Source organism: Neolamprologus multifasciatus, chromosome 15, assembly GCF_963576455.1.
Source record: "Neolamprologus multifasciatus chromosome 15, fNeoMul1.2, whole genome shotgun sequence".
Taxonomy (NCBI): Eukaryota; Metazoa; Chordata; class Actinopteri; order Cichliformes; family Cichlidae; genus Neolamprologus; species Neolamprologus multifasciatus.
Window position 1 is genome coordinate 36,509,225 of NC_140453.1, and position 22,159 is coordinate 36,531,383.

Consider the following 22,159-nt stretch of genomic DNA (forward strand, 5'->3'; position numbering starts at 1 on the left):
AAACATTTCAAGGTGACATTTTGCTGCCACAGTTGTGGTCCACAGACAAGGGTCTTGAACCTGTTGCCCTTTTGCCCCCTTCGAGTGACTCCCTGAGGCTTTGAAAAACATGAGAATTAATACGGTTGGTGCATCAATCCAGCTTTTTCCATTACTGCCCAATACCTTGGTTGTGGGTATCCGGAAAACCCCAAAAGGGAGCAGTTGAAAGAAGAAAAGGGCAGAAGACACACGACTTTTTTGAACACAGTAAATATTGTTAATGAAGAACTTTAGATTAGGAATACAAAATAAGATGATCTAATGCATAAATCTAATTACCCCTAAGGTGCTGCAAGTCTCGGAAAGGGAATTGGAGGAATCCTATTTTCCCGCTTTTCCCGTTCCAGCGGCCAGGTGGGTGGAGTGGAGGAGGAGCCATCAGATTCTGAGAGTGGGACCTCTGATGTAAAAAATGTGGGAACAGGAGAGGAAGAAGTAGCAATGGCAGAGAAAGAAGACAAAGACAAACAAATAATGGAGGAAAGAAGGGAGGTGGAGCCTGCCATGTCCCAGTCCACCTCAGCTGTCATGGACATCACCTCATGTAAGTGCTGTAAAGTAAAGCATCTATGATTTGCTGTGGTTATTGAGATCTTAAACCAACGTGGCTGCTCTTCAGGGGGTAGAGCAGATCATCCACTAATCAGAAGGCTGGTAGTTCAATCCCAGGCTGCTCCCAGGCTGAGTCTGAATGCTAAAGCATCCTTGGGCAAGAACTCTGAGTTGCTCCTGATGGATTCATCAGAATGTGTGTGTCACACAGAATCTGTGTGAATGATAATTAGAAAGTACTTAGCTATAATCTCTATAAGTAGAGAGTAGTAAATGGGTGAATGAGACATGTATAAAGTGCTTGAGTAAAAGAGTACTATATAAGAACCAGCCCATTTACCATTTCTTTTATCTCCCTGTAATCATTTTTCAGAAACTTTTTTGTGAGTCAAAATCATGTTTGTTCTGTTAAGTCAGTTCAATTCAGTTCTATGTATATAGTGCCATTTCATAACAACAGTTACTTCAAGGTGTTTTATATTGTAAAGATCCTCCAGTATCAGAAAGAAACCTCAACAATCACATGACCCGCCTACGAGCAAGCAACAGTGGGTAGAAAAACCTCATAACAGGAGGAAACCTCCAGTGATGTGAGCTGTGAAGGATTATACTTCTTGGATCCTTCACCGCAGACATTAACTCTGTGGATAAAACATAAAGTTCACCAGGGAAGACACAAATGATAACAGGTTGCCATTCCTGGACTGTGCCGTGCACATTGAAGAGAATGGAAACCTCAACACTGAAGTTTACTGGAAACCCACACACATGGACCAATACCTCCTCTTTGACTCCCACCACCCTCTGGAACACAAACTTGGAGTAATCAGGACCCTACAACACCCGGCGGAAAATGTCCCCTCTGAGACTGAAGGGAAAAAGAGGGAACACACACGTAAAGGAAGCTCTTAAAACATGTGGTTATCCTAATTGGACTTTCATCAAGTCAAATTCAAATTTTATTTGTCACACACACACACAACCATACACAGTATGACATGGGGGTGAAGTGCTTGTAGCTGTACAATGCCCAACCATTAAATGACAGAAAAAAGTTTTACAGTATTTACAATTTACAGGTTACTACAAAAATTTACAAATTAACTTAGAAATTTACAGTAAAAAAAATACTGTGCAAATAGCAGAAAGAGATTATAAAGATTATAAATTATAGGAAGTGTGCATAAAGAAAAACCAGAGTGCATGTGGTGATGTGATGTGTGTGAGAGTCCAGTCTTATACTGATGGGTGTGGGAGAGTCCAGTCCTACACCTGGTTCAGGACCTGAATAGCCTGGGGGAAGAAGCTCCTCCTCATTCTCTCTGTTTTGGCCTTAAGGGAGCGGAAGCGCTTCCCAGACCTCAACAGTGAGAAGAGTCCATTGTTGGGATGGGAGAGGTCCATCATAATCTTCCTAGCTTTGGTCTTGCACCGTTTGGTGTAGATGGACAGCAGGTCAGGGAGCTCTGATTGAATAATGCGTTCGGCCGAGCGCACCACTCTTTGCAGATCTCGTCTGTCCTGCTTGGTGCTGTTCCCAAACCAGGTGCAGATGTTTGCCGTCAAGACGCTCTCGATGGTGCAGGAGTAAAAGTCCTTGAGCACCTTCAGTGGCAGATGGAAGTCTCTAAGCCTTCTGAAGAAGAAGAGACGCTGACGGGCTTTCTTAACCAGGGTGTTGATGTGACAGGACCATGACAGGTCCTGAGTGATGTGGACACCCAGGTATCGGAAACTGTCCACTCTCTCCACTGGTGTGCCACTGATGATGAGGGGCTTGTAATTCCTCGCCTGCTTTGTAGTGAAGTCCACAATCAGCTCCTTAGTCTTGCTGATGTTTAGGAGGAGGTTATTCTCCTGGCACCAGTTCTCCAGGTGCCTAATCTCCTCCAGGTAGGCCATCTCGATGTTGTCGGAGATCAGGCCTACAACAACAGTGTCATCAGCAAACTTGACAATGGAGGTGGTGTCTGATGTGGCTACACAGTCATAAGTGTACAGTGAGTACAGCAGGGGGCTTAAAACACAGCCCTGAGGCACTCCAGTGCTGAGTGAGATGGAGGGGGAGACTTGTTTTCCCACCCTCACTGATTGGGGTCTGTCTGTGAGGAAGTTGAGGATCCACTGACACAGTGATGAGCTCAGTCCTAGATCGGTCAACTTGGTGAAAAGCTTAGAGGGAATTATTGTGTTCAGCATCCTAACAATTCCATCTGCCAGTGTCCAGGTGACTCAGGGATGTGTGGAGCAGGTGAGATATGGCATCGTCTGTGGAACGATTAGTCCAGTAAGCAAACTGAAGAGAGTCGATGCTGGCAGGAAGTGAAGAAGTGATGTGATCTCTCATCAGTCATTCAAAACACTTTATCAGAATTGAAGTCAGTGCTACTGGACGGTAGTCATTGTGGCAAGCAGGCTGTTGTTTCTTTGGAACAGGAACAATAATGGACTGTTTGAAGCACGTGTGAACCACTGCTTGGGCCAGGGAGAGGTTGAAGATCTCCGTGAACACCGGTGCTAGCTGGTCAGCGCAGGCTCTCAGGACCCGGCCAGGGATTGCATCTGGTCCTGCTGCCTTCCTGGTGTTCACCCTCCTGAAGGTGTTCCTCACGGCACGCTCTGTGATGATGAATGCATTGTCTTCACTGGTGCACTCCGAGCGCGCGCAGCCGTTTGTTGTTTTAATTGCTGCGGCGTCGAAGCGAGCATAAAACGTGTTCAGCTTATCAGCCAGTGAAGCATCGGCATTCATCACTGAAGAAGCTGGTCGTTTATAGTCCGTTATAGTCCGCAGTCCTTTCCACAGGCTCCTAGAGTCGCACTGTCGTAGCTGTGACTCTAGTTTTCCCCCGTAGCTCCGCTTTGCCTTTCTGACCGCGCTGCGCACGTTGTAGGACGCAGCCTTGTATAGGTCCATATTACCGGAGACGAGCCCTTCATTGTAGGCAGCGGTGCATGATCTCAGAGCGTCGCGGATGTTTTTATCCACCCACGGCTTCTGGTTGGGAAACGTTCGGATGATAGTTCTTTCTGCTGTGTCGTCCGCTAGTTTCCCGATAAATCCCACAACCGCTTCCGTAAACATATTGATGTCATCAGAGCTGCGCCGAAACATATCCCAGTCTGCGTCATCCAGTGCGTCATCCAGTGCGTCATCCAGTGTGTCATCCAGTGCGTCATCCAGTGTGTCATCCAGTGTGTCATCCAGTGCGTCCTGCAGCGCGGCCACTGATTGGTCCGTCCAGCGAGCGACCTCCCTCCTGATTGGTGGTTGCTGCTTTAGCCTTTGTTTGTAAGCAGGCATGAGGAAGATGGCGGCATGGTCCGATATTCCAAATGCCGGCAGGGGCTGAGCCTTGTAACAGTTCTTGAACGGGGTGTAGCAGTGGTCTAATGTCCTAGTGCCCCGGGTGGGGCAGTTAATGTGCTGGTGAAGGTTGTGAAATGTCCGTTTGAGATTCACTCTGTAAAGACGCACAGAAAAGAAGATCAGACACCACCTAGGGAGGATCAGAAAGACAAAGTCAACAACATTGTCATCCCCTGTAGCCGGTTTATCAGAAAAACTCAGGGTCTTCTCCAAGCACGACATACCAGTGTACTCCAGGCCCAGCCACACACTCAGACAAACACACAAACTGGTTCATTCCAAAGACAAAACTCTTAAACATAAACTTAACAACGTGGTATATGCTATACAGTGCAGTGAGGAATGCTAGGACCTCTACATTGGAGAGACCAAACAGCCACTGGATAAACACATGGCACAACATAGAAGAGCCACCACCAGGGTACAAGACTCGGCTGTCCATCTGCATCTAAAGGACACAGGTCACTCTTTCGAGGATGCCAGTGTTCACATTTAGGACAGATAAGACAGATGATTTGAAAGAGGAGTAAAAGAAGCCATCTATGTCCACTTTGAATGACCATTATTGAACAGAGGGGGGGGGGCTTAGGACACCAACTGTCAGCCCTCTGTAATCCAGTTTTGAGATCCTTCCCAGACGCCTTAAAGCCCACTCACATCCTGGGTCATTTGACCTCAGTAAATCACATGATAGGGTGAGGCAAGGTCTTACAATTTGTTCACCCACAGCCGTTTTCACACCTTGGCTCATGTGATTAGGTAGAGGAACAATAGGGGTTCCACGACCCTCTTGTGGACACTCCACAGGGCTTAAATCCGGGACTCTCCACCAATTGCTCTTAGAACTGAAGAAGCTTCTTGGATGAGATGTAAAACGTCTTCAAGAAAACTTAAAGAACTCCTGACACTTTTCCAAGTCCTTAGACTAGACCTTGGTTAGTTTTTCCCCAGTTTAGATTTTTAGTTTAGTTTATCTCCATGTTCTTTTGCCTTTGTTTCGCATGTGTTTTGGCCTTCAATAAACAGCTTGTTTTTTGTTAAACCTGATTCCTGCCTTGAGTGTCTGTGTTTGGGTCCTCTTAAATAAATACAGGGTCTGCCACTGCACTGCAATGAAGTGTTTTGAGCAGATAGTGTCTCAGCACATCAAAGACTGCCTACCTCCCTCTCTTGACCCCCACCAGTTTGCTTACAGAGCAAATTGGCCTACAGAGTATTCAATTACCATCACTAGGAAGAGCTGCGAGAGGAAGCTCTTTGTGGACTCAGCATTCAACACCATAATCCCAGACATCCTTTCCCACCAAACTGGACCACCTCCACATCCCCCCTGCCACCTGCTCCTGCATCAAAGATTTCTTAACCAACCGGCCTCAATCAGTCCGACTTGACCCCCACCTCTCTACTCTCACTCAGCATCGGTTGCATTCTCAGCCCCCTACTGTATGTCCTCTACACCTATGACTGTACACCAACCCACACAACCAATGTCATCATCAAGTATGACAATTGCACTGTGATTGAGCTCATCTTTGATGAACATGAGACAGCATGCAGGGTGGAGGTAAAGAGTTTGTCCAACTGGCGCTCAGAAAATAACCTGAACCTCAAAAGAACTCATCATGGACTTCAGGAGGCACAGACAGGTCCAATTCCCTCCCACCCATCCATCCATCCTTCCTTCCTTCCTATTATCCGGTGCCAGGTTGCAGGGGCAGCAGCCCAAGCAGAGAAGCCCAGACCTCCCTCTCCCCAGCCACCTCCTCCTCGACCAGGTGTCCGGGGAGACAAGCGTTCCAAGGCCAGCTGAGAGATATAATCTCTCCAGCGTGTCCCGGGTCTGCCCCGGGGTCTCCACCCGTTGGGACATGCCCGGACTACCTCACCCAGGAGGCTCCCATCCTTTTCAGATGCCCGGACCACCTCAACTGGCTCCTTTCGATGTGAAGGAGCAGCGGCTCTACTCTGAGCTCCTCTTGGATGGTCGAACTTCTCACCGTATCTCTAAGGGAGAGGCCAGCCACCCTTCGGAGGAAGCCCATTTCCACCACTTGTATCCACGGTCTCGTTCTTTCAGTCACGACCCACAGCTCGTGACCATAGGTACACCGGTACAGTGTCTGCATCACTGCAGCCACAGCACAAATCAGTCTGTCAGTCTCTTGCTCCTCCTCCCGTCACTCGTGAACAACACCCCGAGATACTGAAACTCTTCCACTTGGGGCAAGACCTCATCGCTGACCTGAAGTGGGCACTCCACCCTTTTCTGGCTGAGGACCATGGGCTCAGATTTGGAGGTGCTGATTCTCATTCCCACCGCTTCACACTCGGCTGCAAACCATTCCAAAGCGAGCTGGAGGCCATCACCCGATGAAGCCAACAGAACCACATCATCTGCGAAAAGCAGATACCCCAAAGCAGACACACCCAGGGCCTGCGCTCCTCGCCGCCGCCCGGCTCACAATGCACCCGACCCCTACGGTGCCTTGTGCGGGTGGTGTGCCTGCAGGAAGATGGGTCCATGTCCGTTTTTCTGCCCGATGCAGAAAGTTGCCCTCGGGCACCCTCCCCGGGCCTGGGTCCAGGGCGGAGCCCCGGTAACCCTATCCCGGGCAGGGTGAACTGTTCCCTTGATGGTCTTCTTATAAGGGTCTTCTGAATTGCTCTTTGGTCCTGGGGGAGGGACCAGACAATGTGTCACCCCCTACCAGGGGGCAAAAAAACCCCAGACAACATAGCCCCGGGGATCCCTGGGACACACAAATCCCTCCAACATGATAAGGTAGCGATTCGCGGAGGGGAGGTCCAATTCCCTTGCATCATAAATGGAATATAGGTGTAATCTATATTCCATTTATATAGATTATTTGTAATCTGTCTCCACCTTCTCCACCTTCGGCATCTCCGCCGATCTCACAACACCATCGCCCTGGTAAACAAGGCCAAGCAGCAGGTGCACTGCCTCTGTGTCCTGAGGAAGAGTAACCTGGACTAGAAGCTGCTGCTGGCCTTCTACCACTCCTTAGTGGAGATTGTGCTCTACATGGGTGTCTGGTATGCAGGGGCCACAACTGAGAAAAAAAAGGCTGCACAGAGGTTAATTAACACTGCCCAAAAAATCATTGGCTGCCCTTTGCCACCCCTGGAGGCCATCGCCAGCTCCTCCTGTCTCAAGAAAACTTGCACTTGCATCCCTTGCACCCCGCCCACTACCTGTTCGACCTGCCGCCCTCTGGTTGGCACCTAAAGTCAGTCAGGTCCCACACCTCAAGACTCACAAACAGCTCCTTCTCCTTGGCTCCCCCACACCCCACCCACCTCACTAATCTGAGCCATAGTCTGAGTAACCCCCATCAGTCAGGCCACACACACACACGGACTGTCTTCAGAAGTATTTTTTCTTTGCAGTACTTCCAAGCACTCTATTGCTTTTTATATATTCCTCTTGATTGTATATATTTCTCCTCTTTGTTATTTATTCCTGCCGTCTGCTATTTATATTTTACTCCTGCACAGCTGGTTTTGTGCACCCACAATTTTGTTGTAAATGTACAATGACAATAATGGGCTATTCTATTCAATTTTTTGATGAGAAAGAAAGGTTGGTGGTTACAAATGTATGCGTACATTCAGTATTTATAAATATGTTTTATGATCTACTGTAGTTTACTAATGCATACCTACAAAATATTCAATGTCTGGTTAATAGTAAGAGTTGAGGCCAAAAGTAGAAATTTTATTGCTCCAGTAAACTGAAATGGAAACCACATGTTGCATAGTGAAAAAAGTCAAATGAACTTCTTCAGTATGAGTATTCAGCACCAGCCTGGCTCACATGATCTTAGATCCTAATATGGCATTTCTTCTGTTGCAGTGGAATTGGAGAGACGCATTGACTTCGAGCTGCGGGAGGGATTAGTAGAAAGCCGCTATTGGTCAGCTGTGACTTCACATACAGCCTATTGGTGCTCATATGATGTGGCTCTGTTTCTCCTCACCTTTATGTACAGACAACATGAGCTTCCTGAACCTGCTGAAGACAACTTAGACGCCACATAAGTGCAAAGTGAGAGTGGGACCTGTACACCTGAGTCAATTTACTTTCTTTTTCCAACTTTTGAAATCCAAATTCATGTTGGGATGCTGTATAAAATGTAAATGAAAACAGAATTTTCAAATTTAAAATTCCGTTTTATTCACAATGCAACAAAGAAAACATATCAGATGTTAACACTGAGAAAATTTACCATAAAAAAACCAAGGCCTTTTTAATTTTATTGTAACCAAGTCTCAAAAAGGTTTGCACAGTTTCACGTTTACCACTGTGCACCACTACCTTTTCTGCAAAGGTTTGTTGTAGCTGGACTTCTGCAAGAGGAATGCTGCCTCATTCTTGTCTGATAGATCTATGTTGTGTTGCTCTAAAACCTCTGTATACATTTCAGCATTGATGGTGCCTTCCCAGATACATAGGTTGCCAATTACATAGGCACAAATGAACCCCTGTACCATCAGAAATGCAGGCTTTTAACTGGGTGCTGATAACAAGCTGGGTGATGCCTCTTATCGTTAGTCCTGAGGATAAGGTATTCATGTTTTCCAAAAACAATTAAAAAATTTCTGTTGTGTGTTCACAGAACGTTTTTCTATTTTGTCCATTCTGAGACAAAGAATGGACTGAGACGGTCTTCTCTGAGCTTTGACCCAGAGAAAAGTGATCATGTTCACATATGGCTTCTTTTTTGCATAATAGAGCTTTAATCTGCATATGTAGATGGCACAACAAACTGTGTTCAGACAGTGATTTCTGGAAGTGTTCCTGAACCATGCAGGGATTTCCATGACAGAATTATGCTTGGGGACCTAAAGACCACCAATCTCATAAATCCTTGAGGAGACTGCTGTTGTAATTTGGTACTAATATAAATTAAAATTAAAATAACATCACTCTAAAACTCTAACCACTAACTCTCTGATGGCGGCTTGTTGTTGGTTCACTGCTGTATAGTTCTACCTCCTTTGCACCGAATATATATGTGCAGCATGGCTTCTTTAATGGTTCCTCCTCCTTTTGTAATAGCGATGCTAAATTTAGCCTGTTTGTAGTTTTGGAGACCCAGCACTGCACCCTTGAAAAACCTGTACCTAGCCAGGCCCCTGTAGTTGGTGTAGGAGAAGGTAGTTTTACAAATGTGTGCCTTAAAGCAGATACCCCATAAACTGGAGAGGAAATGGTGTTTCGACAGTGTCAAGCTTGTGAAGTGCAGATGTTTTGAAACACTGCTCCGAAGCATGGTTCAAAACACCTGGGTCACATGACCACAACTAAACAAGGTTTTGGTGCACTTCACCCCAATTTCAACCGGTGCCAAACCTGCTCCTTCTAGGCATTACAAAGCACCAGGATTCCAATGTTTCAAGAATCTGAGTCATTTGTAATTACTGAATTAATGTTTATGATACTATTACTTCAATTAAACACTGGAATCTATAGTGTAATCAATCCAATATTATACAGATATATACATAATATGTAAAGACCTCTTTTGAATGATTACTAGCATTAAGACAGAGACTGGGGGCTTCTAGCACGAAGCTGACACTAACACCTGGAAAGCTTCAAAATCAACCAAAGACATCCAAAATTTGAAGGCTTTGAGGAAAAAACGAGACAGACTGAGCTCCAGACAGCTGGAAACCTCTGTGGTTATTCCAGTAAACACAGCGGCCTTTTCTAAGAATGATTTACTTTGTAAATTAAGTTGCTGAAAGCAATATGACTATTAACAGAGGAAGAATTTTGCTGAAGTACACCGATCACTATAGTCACAGGCTGCCACCCATCTTTAACGGTCCCAATATTTTTCTGGCCTCCAAAATATGTGTTGATCATAATTATTAACAGTCTGGTATAATAAGTAGCTTTGTTTGGAATTGTGCAGAGCTTGTCTGTGCCAGTGTAGTGTACTGGTGTAGTTGGCCAGCAGATGTCATCATGGAGACGGGTTTCAGATTGTTTCAAAGCCTCAATACATCTCTGGCACAAATGGTTTGAGTGTTTCAGTGTTTCACAAAGTCTTACTTTGCCCATCTATAGGTTTGATTTACCCCATTATAACTGCCCTAACACACAACAAACACAGGGGACATAACTACTGGCTGATCAGTCCAGACACATAAGGTAATAACAAATACTAACAAATTATGTAACACCAAACAAAACAAAATAACTGTTAGTTTAATAACCTCTTCAAATCAATAATACTCAACAGAATACAAAGTAAATAGACAACTCAAAAGTCAAAGGAAATGTACAACTTAAAATTAATTATATATTCTCCCCCATGTAAAAGGTACACTTGGTATGGCCCAATCAGCTCTTCCTGTATATAAGTATCCCAGAATGCATATTGTTTTGCCCAACTTCAGCTGTGTTGCTGCACATGCAGCTGTCACAAGCCTAGGAAAGTTTGTTCTGTTGTCTTATGTGGAAAATTGTGAGATGCACATGTTTTTGTTCTTTTGTGCTGGCCTACATCACCATCATTTGATGTGTCAAGTTTAGATTAACCATGGCAGAATTGCTACTGTAAAAGTAGCCACAATTAAAAGGACTTCGTGGTCAATATGGGCAGGAGAAATAACTGCAGCCACAAAAGTTTGTCCTTTATTATTTAAGAAAAAGCAGCCTGGGTGTTTTATTATCATGTTGAAATTGAATACTGTTTGTGTCTCTAATGGCGTAACTGGCTGCAAAATATTTGTGAGTTGCCTTGGAGGTGATACAGCTTGAATCCTCACTGTAATCAGTACTACTGCATAAAATATAATAAATAAAATTATGAAAATATATATTTATAAAATAAAAATGAAATTATAATATACAAAAATGACCCTTCTATCAGAACAGGCAAAAAGGCAAAATATAACAGTGAATGCCTAGTGTGAGTCTATATATTAGTAAAAACTAAAACCTGTTTGTAGATTCTGTGTTACCCAGAGAATAGCTTTGTGCGCCAATTCAATTTTCTTAAAGGCCACTTTACCTAACTCAAAGCATTCAATGGAGATGTGCCATGTACATTAGCTGAACTGTAAAGACACAAGCATGCAGAGAAGCTGACACTAACACCTGCCACTAAATTTGCTAATGTACTATGCGTACATTAGAATTCAGAGAAAAGTTTAACCTGCCAGTTAAATGTTTTAAACTTGTTTTCACTGATCACTTGTAATATGTGTTTGCACTTTTGTTTTTTAGTTGAAACTCATTATATGTGATGTCCTATATATGCATCGGTGTAGAGAATTTGGGGGCCAACAAAAATGAGGAGAAAGCTAACAACAACAACAAAAAAAACCCCAGTTTCAACCAAGAGAGGTCTAAGTTCTGCACAGTAAGGATAAATTATATATCCTTTCTGTGTGTAGAACAGTTCTGAATTTGAGAATAGGTTGTTGTTTGTTTGTTTTTGCATTTTTAGCTTGTACCTTAAAAAGTCCAGTCAGCTTGTCAATTTGTTTGAATACCAAAACCTACAAAAAGTACCCTTGGATTCAAATGTACTATTATTTTAAATGTTTGTAAAAATATAGTGATGTTTTCAGCATCAGTTTAATATTGAATAAAATCAGATCTAATATCAAATATGTTGGACATGAAATATTATGTTTTCTAAAAATTGCTAGGAAAAGGCCCTAAATGTCTGATGATGTGGGGTGGCCAAATACTCTGCATTGCTGTAAAAGGTAGCATAGCAAGGATACATGGTAAATGAAGACGGTTTTCATGAATGATGCATGATGATACATACTGTATGACTTTAAATCATAGAATCATTAGATTGCATTATTAACAGTACTGGGTGGCAGACTGCCCTTTAACTATCACTGGTGCTGATGGTGGTCCCCTCTGCTGCGGGTATCTTTTGCGTTGGAATGTGACTGGAGGCTTTTCTCCTTTTCTGCATCACCCTGTGATAGGTTTGTAGCTTAAACCCATTCGCTGGAACGTTCAAGACAATTCAACTACACAGCAAAAGCAAGACACGAGTAGGCAAAGTTCTTTGTGTTACTCATGCATGAGGGAGGCCTGCCTGGAGCCAAGTGTCGTTCCACCCACTTGACCTCCGTCAGCCTCTCAGCCAGGTTCCCTGTAGCACTCCTTTTATTGTGGTCACATGAATATGCATAGGTTCATTAACATACGACGTTTCATATAGGTATACATGTGGACAAAGAATGACTTTTTATAATGCTGACATTGGGGGGCAGAGAAGCAATGGCAGTAACAGTCCAGACACAGTCAATCACTCAGGTTTACTATTATACGCAATGGATAATTATAAATGGCTTAAGAGTTGCACAAATTAATAGGTTTTTGAGGAGGTCTCTGTGTGTCATTAGCGTGTGTGTGTGTGTGTGTGTGTGTGTGTGTGTGTGTGTGTGTGTGTGTGTGTGTGTGTGTGTGTGTGGTCAGAGTGTGACCCCATAAACGACTTCCCTAAATCTGCTGGTCTGGATGTCCAGCAGTTCATCTAAACAAAAGGAACTTAGAGTAAAACAGATATACGTGTGTTTGCTATACCATATATCAGTAAGAGCAGATATAACCTCTCTCCTGACCTTAAGTTGTGTGTGCATGCCAGAGTGCTCTGGGAGGCACACAGAGTCTCCACAGACTACTAAGGATCAACCCTCTACCAACATGACATTGATTATGCAACTCTAAGCATATATGAGTTAATATTTCTAAGCATAAATAACAATCCACTATATAAACCTGACACCCTGGAAGCAAAATGAAAACACTAACAATATTGAGAATTAAAAGGTTTCCATATCACATTGAGAAACAGAATATGTCTTTTGGACCCATCAACGATGCTGTTTACATTTTGTACAGTGACAACTTTTTCAGTCTTTTTTTTTTTTAAATAAATGTAGTTATGTCAAATGTTACTTTGCAACTGATGAAATGAGAAGTCTGGCTAACACCATGTTTCTGTCTAGCTACCCACTTCTGCCTACATTGTACAGTTCCTTCATGATTGATGTGGCTCTTATTAGATTCTTGTTTTGTTTTGTTTTTTCCATTTTATGATTAAAAAACCAGGAACATACACTTCTTTCTCTGGTCTTCATTTTACATTGTGAAAGATTTAATTTGCATATACAGAACACACTTCTGATTTAGCATATACTATTATGGGTATAATAAAAGATAAAGGAGAATTTTTAAATAAAAAATTATATTAATCTGCTTGAAATGTTTAACCCTGTTCAAACCATTTTTGGACAGAAACAACAACAACAAAAACAACTTTAGTTATTACTAATCTATGTTATATGTCCAACACAATATGTCTCGCTCACCATATCAAAAACGTTTTAGACATATAGCAGCAAAGATGAACAGGCACATGGCTAAAAAAATGAGCATGACACAGAAAGGAATTGGTAGGAATACTAGAGTGAAACACCAGCTAGTGCTGTCAACCCAGGTACAGCAAGGCCTATGACTCAATGCCCCGCATGTAGATCCTGGAATGCCTCAAACTATACAAGGTCAACAGGACCTTTAGATCCTTCATCGGGAACTCAATGAGGATGTGGTGAACAACACTAGAGTCCAACTTCAAGAAAATAGCACAAGTCACCATCAAATGCAGAATCGACCAAGAACATACTCTGTCCTCACTGCTACATAGCATTAGTGAGATCATTGATGAGCATGGCTGTGGATGGCATCAAGCTGTACGCCAAGATTGAATGGGACATTGATTCACTGATCCACACCACCAGGATATACAGCAATGAAATCGTAGTATGTAGTATGTAGTATGTAGTTAGAAAGCACTAAGCACTAAGAAAGCACTAAGTATACAGACAGTGCTTGAGAGAATTGGTGTGATTGGGTGAATGTGGCATGTTGTATAATGTTGTGTAGAGCACTTTGAGTACTGCGGGAGAGTAGAAAAGCACTATACAGGGTGGGCCATTTATATGGATACACCGTAATAAAATGGGAATGGTTGGTGATGTTAAAGTCCTGTTTGTGGCACATTAGTATATGTGAGGGGGCAAGCTCCTCAAGATGGGTGGTGACCATGGTGGCCATGGCCATTTAGAAGTCGGCCATCTTGGATACAACTTTTGTTGTATTAAAAAAGCATAGAAGATAGTGCTCGTGTGATTGGGTGAATGTGGCATGTTGTATAGAGCACTTTGAGTACTCCAGGAGAGGGAAAAAAAGCGCTATATAAGAATCAGTCCATTTCCCATTACAATGTTGTGTGGCTGTTAGGGTACCTGGGTGGTCAACTCTTCTTTGTCCTGTTCCCCTCTTGTATTTAGTGTGTGTCACCCTCTGTTCAGCGTCACATTCTCCCTCATTAGCTGTCTGTTCTGCCTGTGCTTTAGTTTCACAGCACAGCATATGTGACACTTCACCCGTTGCCTACTGGTGGTGGTCAGAGGGCCAGTGTTCGGCAGCTTCGCCCGCCTGTGGCTACAATGTAGCTTGCCATCACCAGTGTGTGAATGTGTGTGTGAATGGGTGGATGAATGTGTGTGTGAATGGGTGGATGACTGGATATGTAAAGCGCTTTGGGGTCCTTAGGGACTAGTAAAGTGCTATACAAATACAGGCCATTTACCATTTTTACCATTTTACCTTTTTCTCTTAATGATTAATATTTACTGTAAAAATAGAAGTCTTCTAACATGTAGAAATCTGTGTTTTTCATAGCTTCTAACAAGCCCTTTACAGTTTACCTTAACAGTTACTTGAAGTCTAAGTCTTCAGTCTAAAAAAAAAAACTTAAAATGCTTTAAAAAACGGTTTGATTGATCTGATTTTATTTTTTGTTCTAGTAAATTTCCAAAACTCACCCCCAGACCCCACCTGCTCGTGCATGTTTTGTGCATGTGCACGTCCATGACCCTCTGTACCAGACACTTTTGCTAGTTCATGAGAGACAAGTGTCACTGACAACAGGTGGTAAAGGGGGATACCATTTTGCCAACATCAGGCTTTGCCTTTTGTTCTAATGGCTGAAAGCTTATTTTTTTCTGCAACTGTTTGTGTCTTTGTTTTAGAACTGAAAAGCCATAGGAACTGCTTCAACCCCCAGTCTCCCAGGAAGCCTTAAAAATCTCTCTGTATTATCTATGTTTTGGTGAACTTGTCCTTAAACCACTGCAAATGAAAGACAATAAAGCAAATATAATAACTACTTTGTTTAAACAAATTAACAAACAGGCCCCCACAACCATAAAACACAATTACACCAATTAAAATCACAGTTGTGCAGTTTTTAAAGTTATATTGACAAAAAGTGAATAAACTACTGATCAAGACTGCATCATGACATTTAAATACAACTCTTAATGGAGGTGTTTGACTGTTAATATAAAATTCACACAAAGGCTACTACAAGTCTATTTAATTAAGCAAGTTTTCATCGTTCTCTCTCCGTTGTGTCTTTGTTCTAAAAGCTAAACGGCATTGCACCAACACATGGCTGTGTGTTTTTATTTCTTCTAAGGACTGAAAGCTATTATACCTACAACTGTTTGTGTCTTTGTTTTAGGGCTGAAAAGCCAAAGGATATGGGGCATTTGTTAGTGCTAGACCTCCATCACCCCCAGTCTCTCAGGAAGCTAAAATATTCTCTCTGTATTATCTGTGTTTCGGTGCCCCGGGGTCAGTGTGTAATGGACCGTGGTGAAGGACTTCTGTTTCAAAGCTCTGGTCATCAGGGGTCTTAACACCCATTGTTTGTTTTTTTTTACAGCGGTGAGATAAAGAATCTGAGTTTTTTTCTCTTGTTCTGTGAATCAACCTGTCATAGCAAGCCATCCTGCTGTTAACTACAAGTCACAGCCCTATATAAATTGGTGTGTGGAGACTTGACACATTTCACCAATGGCCCAGAGGAGCTACAGCATCAGTGTCTCACAAGACATTTCTTTTTAATATAGATGGCACAAATGGTAAGAAACACAATGACTAGGCTCTATATAAATTTATGACTGCATGCTTTATTCATAATGCCTTTCTTTAAAAAAAAAAAAAAAAAAAAAAAAAAAGGTAAAAAAAAAAGGACAACATAAGTCTCATTTTGGGGGTTGCTCTGAGAACAAATATGGTGTGAGTGTGTCACATGGTTAGTGTTTTAACATATTTTGTCATCTACAGGTTTTTTCCTTGTATTCACACCCAGCGTGGTGTTGGGGCTGATGGGGCTGTATACCAGAGATGAAAATCCACATCAGAGACTACCTAACAATGGACACATCTGTTTGACCTTTCTGGACAGTTTATTAAATCTTTGGTATGGCAAACTGATGGTCAGAAAAAAAGCTGAAACAGACGAGACACATGCATGCACACACACACACACACACACACACATATATATGTATATATATCCTCTACCAGAGGCCTGGGAGCTTGAGGGTCCTGCGTAGTATCTTAGCTGTTCCTAGGACTGCGCTCTTCTGGACAGAGATCTCCGATGTTGTTCCCAGGAGCTGCCGAAGCCACTCGCCTAGCTTGGGAGTCAATGCACCTAGTGCTCCGATTACCACTGGGACCACCGTCACCTTCACCCTCCACATTTTCTCGAGCTCACTCTGAGCCCTTGGTATTTCTCGAGCTTCTCGTGTTCCTTCTTCTTGATGTTACTGTAATTTAGGACCGCTACAGTGATCACTACGGCCATCTTCTTCTGATTGTCTATCATCACTATGTCCGGTTGGATAGCCACCACCATTTAGACCGTCTGTATCTGGAAGTCCCACAGGATCTTAGCTCGGTCATTCTCCATCACCCTTGGGGGGCATCTCCCATTTTGACCTCGGGACTTCCAGGTTATACTCGGCACAGATGTTCCTGTACACTATGGCGGCCACTTGGTTATGGCGTTCCATGTATGCCTTGCCTGCTAGCATCTTACACCCTGCTGTTATGTGCTGGATTGTCTCAGGGGCATCTTTACACAGCCTGCACCTGGAGTCTTGCCTGGTGTGATAGACCCCAGCCTCAATGGATCTTGCGCTCTCTCTCTCTCTCATATATATATTCAATTCAATTCAATTCAATTCAATTTTATTTATATAGCGCCAAATCACAACAAATGTCGCCTCAAGGCGCTTCATAGATACAGAGAAAAGCCCAACAATCATATGACCCCCTATGAGCAAGCACTTTGGCGACAGTGGGAAGGAAAAACTCCCTTTTAACAGGAAGAAACCTCCGGCAGAACCAGGCTCAGGGAGGGGCGGCCATCTGCTGCGACCGGTTGGGGTGAGAGAAGGAAGACAGGATAAAGACATGCTGTGGAAGAGAGACAGAGATTAATAACAGATACGATTCAATACAGAGAGGTCTGTTAATACATAGTGAGTGAGAAAGGTGACTGGAAAGGAAAAACTCAATGCATCATGGGAATCCCCCGGCAGCCTACATCTATTGCAGCATAACTAAGGGAGGATTCAGGGTCACCTGGTCCAGCCCTAACTATATGCTTTAGCAAAAAGGAAAGTTTTAAGCCTAATCTTAAAAGTAGAGATAGTGTCTGTCTCCTGAATCCAAACTGGAAGCTGGTTCCACAGAAGAGGGGCCTGAAAACTGAAGGCTCTCCCTCCCATTCTACTTTTAAATACTCCAGGAACAACAAGTAGGCCTGCAGAGCGGGAGCGAAGTGCTCTAATAGGGTGATATGGTACTACAAGGTCATTAAGATAAGATGGGGCCTGATTATTTAAGACCTTGTATGTGAGGAGCAGGATTTTGAATTCAATTCTGGATTTAACAGGAAGCCAATGAAGGGAAGCCAAAACAGGAGAAATATGCTCTCTCTTTCTAGTCCCTGTCAGTACTCTTGCTGCAGCATTTTGGATTAGCTGAAGGCTTTTCAGTGAGTTTTTTGGACATCCTGATAATAATGAATTGCAGTAGTCTAGCCTGGAAGTAATAAATGCATGAACTAGTTTTTCAGCGTCACTCTGAGACAGGATATTTCTAATTTTAGAGATGTTGCGCAAATGGAAGAACGCAGTCTTACATATTTGTTTAATATGTGCGTTGAAGGACATATCCTGGTCAAAAATGACTCCAAGGTTCCTCACAGTGTTACTGGAGGCCAAGGTAATGCCATCCAGAGTAAGAATCTGGTTAGATACCATATTTCTAAGCTTTTCAGCGCCGAGTACAATGACCTCAGTTTTATCTGAGTTAAGAAGCAGAAAGTTAGTGGCCATCCAAGTCTTTATGTCTTTAAGACATTCCTGCAGTTTAACTAATTGGTGTGTGTTATCTGGCTTCATGGACAGATAGAGCTGGGTGTCATCTGCATAGCAGTGAAAATGTATGCTATGTCTTCTAATGATGCTGCCTAGGGGAAGCATGTATAATGTAAACAGAATTGGTCCTAGCACCGAACCCTGTGGAACTCCATAATTAACCTCAGTGTGTGAAGAGGACTCTCCATTTACATGCACAAATTGGAGTCTATTAGATAGATATGATACAAACCACTGCAGTGCAATACCTGTAATACCTACAGCATGTTCTAATCGCTCTAATAGGATATTATGGTCAACAGTATCGAATGCTGCACTAAGGTCAAGAAGGACAAGCACAGAGATGAGTCCACTGTCAGAGGCCATAAGAAGATCATTTGTAACCTTCAATAAAGCTGTTTCTGTGCTGTGATGAGCTCTGAAACCTGACTGAAACTCTTCAAATAAACCATTCCTCTGCAGATGATCTGTTAGCTGTTTGACAACTACTCTTTCAAGGATTTTTGATATGAAAGGAAGGTTGGAGATTGGCCTATAATTAGCTAAGACTGCTGGGTCTAGAGATGGCTTTTTGAGTAAAGGTTTAACTGCAGCCACCTTGAAGGCCTGTGGTACATAGCCGATTATTAGAGATAGGTTGATCATATATAAGATCGAAGAATTAATCAATGGCAGGACTTCTTTGAGCAGTTTTGTAGGAATGGGGTCTAAAAGACACGTTGATGGTTTGGAGGAAGTAATTATTGAAGTTAACTCAGAAAGATCGATTGGAAAAAAAGAGTCTAACTTAACATCAATGGAACTAAGAGTAGCTGTAGATAATATTAGATCTGTGGGATGATTATTGGTAATTTTTTCTCTAATGATAAAAATTTTATTTGTGAAGAAGTTCATGAAGTCATCACTAGTTAACGTTAAAGGGATGGTTGGCTCAACAGAGCTCTGACTTTTTGTCAGCCTGGCTACAGTGCTGAAGAGAAACCTGGGGTTGTTCTTATTTTCTTCAATCAGTGATGAGTAGTAAGCTGTTCTGGCTTTGCGGAGGGCTTTCTTATAAAGCAACAAACTATTTCTCCAGGCTAAATGATGATCCTCTAAATTTGTGACACGCCATTTCCTCTCCAGATTACGAGTCATCTGCTTTAGGGTACGTGTTTGAGAATTATACCACGGGGTCAGGTACTTCTGATTAGAGACCTTAGTTTTCACTGGAGCTACAGTATCCAGAGTCGTACGTAGTGAGGAGGTGAAATTATTAACAAGATAATCGACCTCTGTTGGGGTAGCGTTCAGATAGCTGCTCTGCTCTGTGTTGGTACAGGGCATTGACGATGATAACAGTGGCTGGATTATATTCTTAAACTTAGTTACAGCGCTTTCAGAAAGACATCTACTTTGATAAAGTCCACTCTCCACTGCTGCATAATCAATTATTGTAAATGTAAATGTTATCAAGAAATGATCAGACAGGAGAGGGTTTTCAGGAAACACTGTTAAATGTTCAGTTTCTATGCCATATGTTAAAACAAGATCTAGAGTGTGATTAAAGTGGTGGGTGGGTTCTTTTACATTTTGAGAGAAACCAATTGAGTCTAACAACAGATTAAATGCCATGTTGAGGCTGTCATTTTTAGCATCTACATGGATGTTAAAATCACCCACAATAATTATTTTATCTGAGCTCAGAACTAAATTAGATATAAAGTCTGAGAAATCAGACAGAAACTCTGTGTAAGGCCCAGGTGGACGATAGATGATAACAAGTAAGACTGGTTTCTGAGTTTCACAGCTGGGGTGGACAATGTTAAGCATCAGGCTTTCAAATGAATTAAAAGTCTGTCTTGGTCTTTCATTAATTAATAGACTGGTGTGAAAAATTGCTGCCACACCGCCCCCTCGACCTGTGCTTCGAGATTTCTGGTAGTTAGAATGACTCGGGGGTGTTGATTCATTTAAACTAACATAATCATCCTGCTGCAACCAGGTTTCTGTAAGGCAGAGTAAATCAATTTGTTGATCAATTATTAAGTCATGTACTAACAGAGACTTGGAGGAGAGAGACCTAATATTTAATAATCCACATTTCACTGTTTTACTCTTTGGTTCAGATGTGGATACTGTATTGTTCTTTCTTTGTGATTGTTTAAGTTGTTTGTTGCTGGTTTTTAGTTTGTTTTTTGTCTTTTTGGAAGCAGACACAGTCTCTATGGAGATGGGTTTTTGGGGGGGTAGCAGGAGGAGAGAAGCTGCAGAGAGGCGTGTAAGACTGCAACTCTGCTTCCTGGTCCCAACTCTGGATAGTCATATTTTGGGGGGGTTAATAAATTTGTCCATATTTCTAGAAATGAGAGCTGCTCCATCCAAAGTGGGATGGATGCCATCTCTCCTAACAAGACCAGGTTTCCTCCAGAAGGTTTGCCAATTATCTATGAAGCCCACATCGTTTCTGGGACACCACTCAGACAGCCAGCAATTTAAGGAGAACATGCGGCTAAACATGTCACTCCTGGTCTGATTGGGGAGGGGACCAGAGAAAACTACAGAGTCCGACATTGTTTTGGCAAAGTTACACACCGATTCAATATTGATTTTAGTGACCTCCGATTGGCGTAACCGGGTGTCATTACTGCCGACGTGAATTATGATTTTATTGAATTTACGTTTACCCTTAGCCAGCAGTTTTAAATTTCCTTCAATGTCGCCTGCTCTGGCCCCTGGAAGACAATTGACTATGGTTGCCGGTGTCTCTAGCTTCACATGTCTGAGAACAGAATCACCAATTACCAGAGTTTGACCCCCGGCGGGTGTGTCACCGAGTGGGGAAAAACGGTTAGACACATGAACGGGTTGGTGGTGTACCTGGGGCTTCTGTTTAGGACTACGCTTCCTCCTCACCGTTACCCAGCCTTTCCCCAGCTGCTTGGGGTCTGCCGGGGAACAGCTAGCGGGGCCTACGCTATCTTCGGCTGCACCAGCTACAGGGGCCTGGCTAGCTAAGGGTGAGAGCAGGGTACAAAGCCGAGTCTCCAATTCAGTAATCCTGGCCTCCAGAGCTGCAAATATGCTACATTTGTTACAGATATCATTACTGCTAAAGGAGGCCGAGGAGTAACTAAACATCTGACACAATGAGCAAGAAAGTGCAGAAGGGACAGGTGAAGTAGCCATGGTGCTAACGGGTCGGCTACGAGCTAAGCTAGCGAAACAGTACAGAGACAGTGAGTGGATACTATAAATTAGGTAGTGAGTACACAGAAAGTGTGCTTCGGATGAAGCACGTGAAGATTATACTGTGAAAAAAGAATGTATTTAAAAGTTGTTAATTAAACTGCTAAGCAAATAAGCTACTCAGAAACACCACTGTGTTTGAGCAGGAACAGGAAGCGATACTATACCACAGAGCGAGCGAGCGAACACCAAGTGACAGCGCCACCGACAGGAGATATATGTGTGTGTGTATGTGTGTGTGCGTGTGAAACATGAAATAAAGGTGAAACAGATGTTGAACTGTGGGAGGCGTATGATGCATGTATGAATGCCACAGGACTACCCCTTTTCTGAACCGTGTTCTGCCCCAACAGTCCTTGACATAATAGCTAATAAATTACAGCTGACTGAGGACAGGCTAGACCAATAGCAATCTGTGCTTGAAAACTTAAAAGAGATTGGCAGTGCTTTTGCAACAGTTAATCTACTTATAAACTAGGGAGGGGGAACACCATCAGAAGCAGTTGGGTTTTTAATGTCAGACATTAATTTATGGAATGGCCACTCCCACTAAATTATTCGAGCACAGTGATGGTTTCGGGTTGTCTGTTAATAACAATAATAACATTCCAGCTGAACAGCAGATGACCAACAACGTAGGATTTCAAGGCACAGGCC

General features: G+C 43.0%; 1 protein-coding gene and 1 long non-coding RNA gene across 2 annotated transcripts in view; both read left to right on the forward strand.

Moving 5' to 3' along the window:
* Nucleotides 1-10,372, forward strand: part of ddhd1b (DDHD domain containing 1b) — a 33,388-nt gene extending 23,016 nt beyond the window's left edge. Inside the window, exons 12-13 of the mRNA XM_085133246.1 lie at nucleotides 329-586; nucleotides 7,839-10,372. Of these exons, the coding sequence (XP_084989372.1) occupies nucleotides 329-586; nucleotides 7,839-8,023 (443 nt within the window). The 3' untranslated portion in view covers nucleotides 8,024-10,372. The remainder of the gene's footprint in view (nucleotides 1-328; nucleotides 587-7,838) is intronic.
* A 6,679-nt stretch (nucleotides 10,373-17,051) lies between these two features.
* LOC146502667 (uncharacterized) overlaps nucleotides 17,052-22,159 on the forward strand; it is a 264,594-nt gene continuing 259,486 nt past the window's right edge. The window contains exon 1 of the long non-coding RNA XR_014869334.1: nucleotides 17,052-20,307. This is a non-coding gene — a long non-coding RNA (uncharacterized LOC146502667). The remainder of the gene's footprint in view (nucleotides 20,308-22,159) is intronic.